At 39.2% G+C, this 11,512-nt stretch overlaps 1 protein-coding gene across 1 annotated transcript; it reads right to left on the bottom strand.

Moving 5' to 3' along the window:
• Positions 1-614: 614 nt before the first annotated feature.
• rsph4a (radial spoke head component 4A) lies at positions 615-10,807 on the bottom strand. Its single transcript, XM_044199607.1, has 7 exons — positions 10,496-10,807; positions 7,443-7,665; positions 5,616-5,900; positions 2,532-2,975; positions 2,308-2,452; positions 1,008-1,125; positions 615-901 (listed from the first exon to the last, which is right to left on the bottom strand). Exons 1-7 carry the CDS (start codon positions 10,600-10,602, stop codon positions 670-672), a joined length of 1,554 nt encoding a protein of 517 aa, XP_044055542.1. The 5' UTR covers positions 10,603-10,807; the 3' UTR covers positions 615-669.
• Positions 10,808-11,512: the final 705 nt, after the last annotated feature.

An 11,512-nucleotide genomic window follows, 5' to 3' on the forward strand; every position in this document is an offset into this window, starting at 1 on the left:
TCCTATTATTATTACTTTATTAATATTACCACCACCATTACATTATTACTACTTTAAAATTCTAGGTTGCCAAGTGCTTGCTCATGGTGGGATTTGTTGGGTCTCTGTAATTAATATTATAAAGAGTACGGTCTCGACCTGCTCTGTAGGAAAAGTGCAATGAGATAACTTCTGTTATGAATTGGCGCTGTATAAATAAATTGAACTGAATTGAAATAGAGGAAAGTGTTAAACCTCAAGGTCCTTGTATGAATGCTGGAAGCTTTTTTTGTATTGTTGAGGTAAAATGAAGACACCACTACAACACTGTGGTGTTTCTTGACACATTGCCATCACCTGTAGAACAGTGGAATAGTGTGAAACCATTGGTAGCTGTGTATCACATCACCCACGTGCGTGTACATGTGTTTCCTCATGCATTTGCACAAGAACAAACAACATGGGGACAAACACGTAAAACATTATTCCATAGTGCCACTAGTGGTCACAAACTGCACAGGGTATCTTTAATAAAAGGTGGGTACAATCCTACTGCAAGCACTGCCTCATCTTTACACTACTGCCCTCTTCAGATATTGGACTATATTCATCTGAATTTACAATATCAAGCCATGTTGCTGTGTAAACTGATTTATTTGGCCAGTGACTTAGAAACATGTAACTGTTTTCTCAGTCATCATCTTCCTCCTCCTCTTCGTCTGTGTCCTCCATCTCCTCCTGGGCAGCTTGCTGCTCCTCTAAAGCTTCTTTCACCACCTGCTCCTCCTCCAGTGATGGGTCCAGGGCCTCAGTGATTTCTGGTCCACTGGGATATTCTTTCTGTGGTAGCGGGGGGACAGGTGGGCTGTACCCTTCCCCTGAATACTTCAGACCCCATCCAACATATATGTTCTCAAACTTCCTAAATTAAGAGACAGCACATGGTTGTTTGTAAATTGCAACATTGCCTTCAGGATACTTCAGAAATGAAACACAGGAAGTCAGAATATTCTGATCTTTTCACTTACTTTCCACAAGCATATGCATATGCCCCTGGCCAGAGGTTAGAACGCAGCACAGCTACTGCATGCTGAGAGGTGAGAGTGGAGGATATCTTGGAGCTCCAGGGAGGGGTGTTGAAGATTTCTGAGAGACACAAATATTAAAAAGACTTAGCTGCCTTCAAGGACATAGGTTTTGTTTCAGAAGTGGAGACACAATGAATCAGTCATGGGTTCATCAACCAAAAAAAAGAAAAACTGCATGCTATTTTATTTCTATACATTTATATAAATATAGGCGCTGAAGAAAAGACAAGAGGCAGAGCTGGAGGCAGCAGAGCTTAAGATGTTGAGGTTCTCTTTGGGAGTGACGAGGACGGACAGGATCAGGAATGAGTACATCACAGGGACAGCTCATGTTAGATGTTTCGGAGATAAAGTCAGAGAGGCCAGATTGAGGTGGTTTGGACGTGTTCAGAGGAGAGACTGTGAATATATTGGTAGAAGGATGCTGAGGTTGGAGCTGCCAGGCAGGAGGTCTAGAGGAAGACCAAAGAGGAGATTTATGGATGTAGTGAGAGAGGACATGAAGTTAATTGGTGTGAGTGAAGAGGACGCAGAGGACAGGGTTAGATGGAGGCACATGATTCGCTGTGGCGACCCCTGAAAGGGAACAGCGGAAAGGAAAAGAAGAAGACATTTATATAAATATAGCAAATAATGGATTATGATGAAATTGGTTATCAGACTTTGCATAATAATGGTTATTGTGCTTTCCCTAATAATGGTGTTTGAAAAAAACAGATTATGCAAATTGTTGTATTATTTTTTAGTGCACTAACTTTACCTAAAATTCCATTTAGCTTCTCTGATACAGACCTGATAGATAATGTTGTATTTTTACCTTTACTACTGTCCTTTGGTTAAAGACAGCAAGCAGTTGCTGCAGCTGCCATTGTATCTAATATAAACATGTCGGCAGCACAGAGGGCAGCTGCCACTCTTGTGAATGCACACAGCTATTTGGCACTGCTGTCTGAGTTGATGATGACTGACCTTTTTTAAGGTCCCCAATTTGGGGTCAGTTTCTTGCCCATGGACACATGAGCCATCCCTGTGATCAGTGTACAACCCGCTCTACCTCTTGAGCCACAGCCGCCCCATAAATCAAAGGGAAACTTTAAAATAGTGTGGGATTTTGGATTTGAAAGATATTTTTAAAAATGAGGGCAACAAGCCCCCCTATGCCCAGTGGAAATTACATCCTTGGTTACCTTTTGAACCCATTACATGTTTGGCAGGAAAATGTCCAAAGTCAAAGACTGACCTGCATCTTGGGAGAGGGGAGTGAGAAGAGGGGGTCCAACTTCTGGCTCAGGCTCATCAGGCTCCTCTTCCTTCTCCTCAGCCTCTCCTTCCTCATTAGAGTCTTCTCCTGGTTTCACAGCCAGGTTCACCCAAGTACAGCGGCCCTAAAGCAGTCCATATTTACTCACGTGTATACATCAGCTGAGAAAATGGTTAATGCACCTGCTTTGATCAGACTTGTACCTGCTGCAGGATGTGCTGAACATGATGCACCCATGTGGACTCAGCCATTTCAGCAACTGGAACACCCTCAAAGTCAGGATTCACTTCATAGTTGTCCCGGGGTGCCTCGTCTTCTTCATCACCTTCCTCTTCCCCAGCCTGGAAGAAGCCCTGGGGGCTGACCTGTGTGCCAGCAGAGATCCGAGCAATCTGTGCCCTCAGATAGTTGGTTTCATTCCCAGGGAAAGGTGGGTAGCTCACAACAGGGGTGTCCAGCCTCCCAGTGAAGAATTTACGAATCTGGCGAGCAACAGTGATCTGTGCAGGAGTGACTGAAGGGAGCTTTACCCAAGGAAGACCAGGCTCTTTGCACACATAGTAAAGGAACTTGTTGGCACCTGTTCCTATGGCCTCCTTCGGCACCACTGGTAGGGGTTGATAGGTCGACTGAGGAAGTGGATCCATCTGAAAACAAAGCCACCACAAGACCAGAAAAACAATTCATAGACAGTTAATTTCACCTTAATTTCTCATTTTACCTTGAAAAGATTAAGGGAGACTCGGGAAGAAGCATTCTTTTTTTCTTTTAAATTTTCAAAAGACCTAATTCATCAAAACAATTTTCCATTTCATCACAGTCACAAAGTGTTAAACATTGTAAATAGAAGGTACAATCAAATATTATGAAAAGAAATACAAAAGAAAAAAGGACTAAAAGGAATAAATAAGAAAAATAAATAAATACAACACAATACAATAAATAAATAAATAAAACAAAGGCAGATTAGAAGTATTTTCAAAACTGTAATTATGATATTTAATTGTGCATATACTCTTTGTTTTTATGAAAGTTTAGAGTTTATAAAATATGTAAAATCATGGAAAATGATCAAGGAAATCAAGGAAAAGAGGAAAATATAGGTAGTCTTCAAAAAATGTTCCCACTAAAACCATCACATTTACAATAAAATTGTGAGATCTTTACATTCAAAATATATTTTTAATTGATTTTCTTTGTCTCACAGTAGGATTTTTAAATGTATTTGTCATGCCTTATTGAGTATACAGTATTTATATGGTAATAAACAAGTTATATTCCAATTTACTCATTCCAAAATAACCTGATCTTTCTTTGTTTGTACAATTAATTTCAAATATGTTTATGATTGCCTTTATAATTAGTGATACAGTATCTAAACCTCCTATAACTGGTTTGTGGTTTGAGGTGTTAATATCTTTATACCCAATATGGCTTTTCATTAAGTGGGTCAGACCATCTAGAATAGTTTTACAAACAGTAGCAAATTCTCGATATGTGACAGTCTTGTTTATGTCTTATGAAAACAAGTCTTATTTTTGTTTTTTCTGTTATGTTGTTGTTCTGTTTCTCCACTGTGCGAATGTGCAGTCTGATCTGCAGCGTGCACTTACCTCACGGGAGCAAGCAGATTAAAAGAAAAAGTTTGTAAAGCATTTTATAAATTGAAAATTAAAGTACATGTTAAGGAATCTGAATAAAATATTGAAAAAGTACTGTTAATCAGAGATAATAACCAAGTCTATCAGTGATGACAAACGGACTGTAGCCTGTTATGAACGTACGAGTGACCATGTACACATAAATAGTGCTTCCTGCAGTGTGCAAGGTCTCCTGTATTAAACCAAGGTCTCCTGCATTAAACCAAGGTCTCCTGCATTAAACCAAGGTCTCCTGCATTAAACCAAGGTCTCCTGCATTAAACCAAGGTCTCCTGCATTAAACCAAGGTCTCCTGCATTAAACCAAGGTCTCCTGTATTAAACCAAGGTCTCCTGCATTAAACCAAGGTCTCCTGCATTAAACCAAGGTCTCCTGCATTAAATGCGTGTTTACACGTAGAGTTTGGTTGTGTTAACATGCTATATTTTGACACGTTACCACAACAAAAACTGACGCGTTAACATGCCTTTTCTGGTTGTGGCCAACGAGGGACCTTGAATCAAGGCACTCCTACATATTCATGTGGAGGGTTGCTTCAACGATGGCGAACAACAATGCAAGGGAGCACGTTGTGCATAAATTACTAATGTGGGCGTCTACGCACTTGTTACATCCTAAAATTTTGGTTTGTGTGCTCCACAAACTATTGGACTGGGAACAGCAATAGCCAAAAATCGCTGTGCTTCAAACACCCAAGAATGGAACAACCTGTCGGCTCTAACAAGTATTTGCGTTTTAACATGCCAAAATGAGATGTCTTAAAGTGTAGAAATTTTTTGTTGTGTTAAAGCTTAAATGTAGTTTGTTAACACGGCCAAAATCCATGTGTTAACATGCATTTTAATGTCATCTAAACACAAAATCTCGTTGTTTGCATAAATGGCCTTCCATATATATGGACCATCGCGTCATGAAGCACCAAGGCCGTGCTCCCTTTGGGGGAAAGAATCACGCTTTCACATTATGTGGGAAACTACTGTGAAACTAGAAACAACCGTTAACATGTCTGTCATCACTACCTGGTGATTCGATCAAATATGTCTAGATGTCCGGCTAAGCAATGGCTGGTCACTGTGTTGGGTCATTGATCCAATTGGAAGGAGGAAGACTAAAGGGGCATGACGACTGACCGATCAACCTTAATTCATATTGCGAACGCTCAGATTCAGGCAAGGTCGCAAAATAATTTTTAGACATGTCTACAAAACAAAGGTTTGTTTAACACGAAAGGAATGCATTCAAACTAGAAAATTGTAATTCAAACACGTCAAATTGCATTGACGTCTATTTTTTCAATCTTCAGTTTTCTATCCCCTAAAAAGAGGCGCTGCTGTGATGTTTTGCGAAATACCCGTATGTGCCGATCTGGTCTATGAATAGTATAAGAGGAAACAACACTCTTGTTCCCCTAATTGACTGTTTTGATTTGACCGGTTAGTTTGTTTGTGTTATTGTGTGACTTTGGTGTTTTAACACGTTAGTTCGAATCTAGAAAACACCAAAGTAACACAATAACCAGGCCTTTAACAAATGAAGGCTCTCTACAGCTGAGGTAAATAAAGACCCCTGCCACAATTTGAGAATTAATGATCTGGTACATTGATTGAGTACTTTCCACTTCCTCACCTCATTCTCATCATTCTCTTGAGTCTCTGCCTCTCTCTCCACTTCCTCAGCTGCTTCCTCAGTGCTCTGCTCTTCCTCCCCCTCTCTGTACTCAGCTTCAGCAACGATATAGCTGCTCTCTATTCCCAGAATCTTGCCCCAGAGTCGGCAGCGCAGCAGCGCCTGCGACTCAACAAGCTGCTTGAGTGCAAGGAAGACCCTCTGCATCTCCTCCCTGCCCAGTCCCACGCCAGCCTGCTCCAGGTAGAAGCCAATCTCACTCACATTGGGAAGAGGTGTTTTCACCTGATGAAGACCAATAAACAGTGTTACATTATACAAATTCAGCTCCAAATATTATATGAGTAATAGCCACAAAATATTGTTTTCATATATTTTCTGATGAAAAGGCATGTCAAAATTCTAATGGTTAACAGGTTTTATAAGATCTCTGCTGGTACACGTGACAGCTGTGGGGAACACTACATCAGTGAAACAGCAAGGAGCCTGGACAAAAGACTGAATGAACATTCAAAACAGACAATATCATCTGCCTGTGAACACTAGGCCAAAACTGCTCACAGCATTGACTGGGAAGAGGTCAAAGGTCATTGAACTGGAGTCAGTGGACTGTCGGAGATAGCTTAAGGAGGACACCCACATCTGACACCAGAGCTCATCTTTAAACAGAGACAGGAGTTCCCATATCCCCTGGTATACTACCACCTGTTATCATGTGACCGAAGTTCCATACTTAGATCATGTGATAACACTAGCCAGCTCTAAGACCATGAGAAAGCTCTAAAAAGGGCTTTTGAGATTTTTTATTACATACTGATCCCATAGTCAAGAATAAACTTTCATGCTCAAGAGGTTTTCTGAAGGTTATAATTAAAAGGGCTGGGGAATTTTTTTCAATACTAAATAAGATACCTGAGTTTTGGTAGTGAAACGAAAACAACTTTTATTGATACCTTACTTTGAGAAATATAATATTTTAAAACCTTTTTTCTTTTAACAAAAGAGGTCAAACATCTTCAATGTCAAATGTTATCTAAACACAAGCTAACAAGTGATTGTTATTTACATTTCTTGTTGGAAATCCAAAGACCGCAGTACTGATGTCTGAGTAATGTCTTATATTTATGTTTATTATATTTAGTTTATTTCTTCCCCACTTAACACAGCTGCACATATTTAGGCTACAGTAAACCTACATTAAAGTTAGTAAAGCAATTTAAATATGTTTGACAACTCAGTTGTTCTGCCATCAGAAAATATAACCTGCACCACAAGTTTCCTAGGATGGTTTACTATAATATGTTGTATAGTGCCTGATAATATTATGTATATATTTGTGGAGATAGGGGGTGTCAGAATGGATCTGCTGTGGCACAAACCTTTGCACAACAGGCAGACATCCTCTCTTAATTGCTAGTGTGAACTAAATACTTAAGTTCAAGTGCAATTTTCATTGCACTTTACAGTTATAATTAACTTGCAAAATGTTTCTCAAAAAGACGCAAAACAACCACAAGTGGTGTGGGGATCTGTTGCTACATATGAGGGGGGCCTTGTATGTGTCTGCACCCAAGAGCCCTTAGTGTCATGATCTGTCCTCAAAAGCAGCCGCACAAGAATTTTGCCTAAATAAAATACAGTCTAAAAATGTAAATTTTGATTTAAATCAGGACCTATCTGATTGAAGAACAAGTAAACAAGATAAAGTCAGTAAAATGTTGTTCAAATAACAGGGATATGTAACTTGGCTTCATTAGATGTAAAAAAAAAAAAATCCCCTACAAATCACCTAGACAAATGTACAGTGTAGGTGTATGTAGCCAATACCAGTTCTTCCTCCTGGTCAACCTCTTCTGACCGAGAAAACAGCAGGCGCTGCTGCTCAGCCAGCAGCTCAGCAGCTGTAGTCTGCGGAAGGACTCGCAGGGTGCTCTGCTTGTCTTCAAATAAACCCCGCTTCACATCACGGCTCATATCCTCAATCACATCCACCACATTGTGTGGATGCTCATCCATCACCTTTATCACCAACCGAGTGAGATGGTCATAGCTGGAACATTAAAGAACAACATCAGTAAAGGATTCCTCAGAGTTTGACCATCTGTTGGTCATTTTAGAGAATGTCCACCCAGAAATGTTATTCACACATATGTATGTACAAATTTACCACTGTAAAGAACATAGGCATTTTCCTTAGAAGGTGGTAGCATGTGTTTGTTCTGTTCTGTATTATTGTATTATTTTGTATTATGACTGCAAATTGGTGCCAGCCACTATAGGACATGTTCTGATTCATAGCTATACTTGAGTAATAAAAAGTCTATACGCCAATAGTATCAAAAGTCAGTGGAAGTACACAGGTTTGAGTGTAGTGTACTCTGTGTAGGATTTTTTACTGAGTTAGTTGTATTTTAGTGTTAGAGGACATTGATAAAATGTTGTTGCAGATTTGTTTACGATAGTTAATATTGTTGGTAACAGCAAGGTCTTTTCCCCTGTCATGATCAGAAGGGAGAGATTGTTGTCTGTTCTTAACAGAAGCTTGTAGATTTTTGAGAAGGATTTTTTTGTGAAAGGTTAATTGTTTGAGTTGATCAATCAGTGGAGGGGGTAGAAGACAGTTGTTTGATAGGCTGATTTTACCTTTTAGACAGTGTTTCAGTTGTGAGTATTGCAGGAAGCTGTTATCACCGATATTATACCTTTGTCTTAGTGCTTCATGTGGTATCAGTGAGTGGTCTTCAAATAAATGTTCCAGATGTGTACCTGATCTTTTCCATGAGTTGAATGTTAGAGGTTTATTTTTATTTGAAAGTCCAGATTGTGCCATATTGGAGAGAATTTATTTGGACTCAGTGGATGTCCGGTGATTTGGTTGAGTTTCCACCAAGCTGTTTTTGAGGCAATTATGTTTTTTAATTGTGTAAGAAATGGGAGATCTGATATTGATAACATCTGGCATTCATATTGTTCAATATCCAGCCATGGGTGTCATGACTGTTGGTTCTCTTGTAGCCATTTTGTTATGTATTGTAGATTGGTTGCGAAATGATAGAATCTGAAATTTGGGGCTGATAGACCTTCATGGTCTTTGTTAAACCAGTGTGATGTGGGTTGGACAGGGGTCATGGACATTTTTTTTTGGTAGTAAGGACATTTTTACTGCTGCTATTCTTCTGGTCAAAGAGATGGGTAAGTTGCTACAGAGGATAAGGTCTTCTTCAATGTTTTTAAGTAGTGGGGTGAAATTAAGAAGAAATAGCTCTGACAACTTGGTGAAAATATTGATTCCACTACCATGAAAGGTCATTTTTTCATTGCAGTCTTCCAGTGCTTGTTTGGTTTGAGCAGAACTGAAATGAGGGTGGTATTCATGTGTGGTGGTATATTTCCTGATAATTTAATTTCGTTAACCATTCTGATAGAGACACGACGGAGACATGAGTTGCTAAAACTGTTCATAGAATTCTACAGGGAAGTCATCTGATTGCTAGGCATGGAGAAGAGAGCTTTCTTGAGTTCTTCTGAGGTTATTGGTTGGTCTAATGTATTGGCCTGTTCTATGGATAGTTTAGGAAGTTCGATGTTGTCAACAAATGAGTGGATACTTGAGGTGCAGTATTCAGTGATAGTGTTCCTTATAGAAATCATGGAAAATCCAGGTTATATCATTTGGGTTATGAATTAAATTTCCATGTGGATCTTTGATAGCCATTATCAGTATATTCTTCTTTGTTTCTTTTAAGCTGATTGGCGACAAATTTCCCTGTTTTGTCATTGTGTTTGAAAAAGTTCAGTATTGCTCTTTGCATAAGGAATTGTGTCTTTTGATGTATGAATTTTTTCAAGCTGAAGTTGGAAGGTTTAAAATTCATGTTTTTTGTTTGAGTTCAAGTCCTTGTTGCATTTCTTGTCCTTTTTTACAATAAGTATAGTGCTGAAATGATTAGGTTAGTCGATTAAATGAGTTGTCAATCAACAGAAAATAATCAACAACAATATTGATAGGACGGTGTAGTCCCTCATTCGTCCAGGAGTGTTCTATCGTAGAAAAGGTTTCAGTCGTAGTCATCTGGACACTGTTTTCAGAATCAAGACGATTCGGCTCCCATCCGGAAGTCATTCTCAATTGTGAAAAAATTGGACGGGAACTGGAAATTTAAGCTACTCTGAGTTACATAAGCCCTGCCCTCAGGAGGGAATCTGCCTGAGTATCTGTTAATAGCTAGTTTCACCTGAAAGTTACCTAATACTTTCAAGATGGCCCAGTAATCAGTAATCAGGCCTATTGTTTTCTGGCTGCATCTACTTCATCACTGTTACCGGATGGGAGCCGAAACGTCTTGATTCTGAAAACAGTGTCCAGATGACTACGACTGAAACCTTTTCTACAACAATATTGATAATAGACTAAATGTTTACATCATTTAATTTAAGCAACAATGTCAAACATTTGCTGTTGTTTCTCAAATGTGAGAATCTCTATTTTCAATGTTAAATGTTTAAGGAGTCTCAGGTTTTAAGTTAATTCACTCCGCAAAGTTATCCAGATAACTCAGTAAACAGAGGAGGGAATAAACTGGCTTCTTGGAACAGGCTGTTTGCTGTATTTACATCAGTAATGTAGGCAACAACATTAAACGGCATCATAAAACATAGCTGTTTTCAGTAGTGAGGCATAGTGTGAGGCATTTATTTAAATATGTTTTTTAGTGATACCAGCTTCTAATCTTGTGTTTTGAATTTTGCTAATGGTTAAACTCAATTGTTTACATGGGGATCACGGAATGTGCTTTAACCAACCGACCAAGCTAGCTAAGATGACCTGCAGCCATGAGCTAACAACATAACTCCATCATTCACACGTTAGGCCTACTTACAGGTTCAGGTTGCTTTTCGTGCTGTTTTTCAACATGAAAGCCTTGAACGAGGCAGCTGACTGCAGTCTCTGTTGACTTCTATCTTGGTTTTCATCCGGAGTGTCCATCGTTCCTCACCTCTGTTTATTTAATTTGTTTCTGAACTTTTATCTTTCAACACAGTGTCAGTTTGAGATAAAGACAGACTAACGGTGGCTACAAGACGGACAAATACGTTCAAAACTTCTGGATAGCTAGGATTCACAATGTTTTAACAGTGTCACGGGGAAACACTGGCAGTGTCGACCCAAGATTAACCGGTTGCTATGGTTACTGTAACAGAATGGTTGCTAGGCTCGCGCGCCTGGAGTAAAAATATATAAGAAAAAAAACAACAGGATATGGAAGTTGATATTTAGATACATATTAACAATAACAGCAGAAACGATTAATTTGACCACATAACCTTTTAATATTTATCTCTCATGTAAATGAAAAACATGAAAGAGGAAGTTGTACCAAGTGTTTGTAACTTATGTGTTGACGTGGAAGCTTGATGTGAATTAAATGTGGATCATTCAAGATAAATAAAAATGTCCCAGCCACACCACGACCATCTAACACAACAAATTAGATTATTGTGGCTGGGGTGGGTACTGTCCTTTGGGCTCCGAGCAGGCACGTCACCTCACCGATATCACTGATGCTCGCTAGGTTGGTACCAATCATCTTCTTCTTGTCCTGGGCCGTGCACATCCCATGCCAATATGTGATGTTTCCAGTCAGGATGCTTTCTATTGCTCCTCTGGAAAAATGTGAAGATGTTGACACTGGTAAAAGTTACATGCACCATGACTTAAAACAGGCCTGGTTTCAACAAAGTGGGACATAAATTATTCCTGAATTACTTAAGCAAAAAAGGGTGACACAAATATTAACCTTTTGTTTTAAAAGGTTTTATACATTGGAAATATATCATTAGCACTAACTGTGCCAAGTGATACTACACACAGACTTGGCAAAATGCAACTGTAGGGT

Source organism: Siniperca chuatsi, linkage group LG6 (genome assembly GCF_020085105.1).
Source record: "Siniperca chuatsi isolate FFG_IHB_CAS linkage group LG6, ASM2008510v1, whole genome shotgun sequence".
Taxonomy (NCBI): Eukaryota; Metazoa; Chordata; class Actinopteri; order Centrarchiformes; family Sinipercidae; genus Siniperca; species Siniperca chuatsi.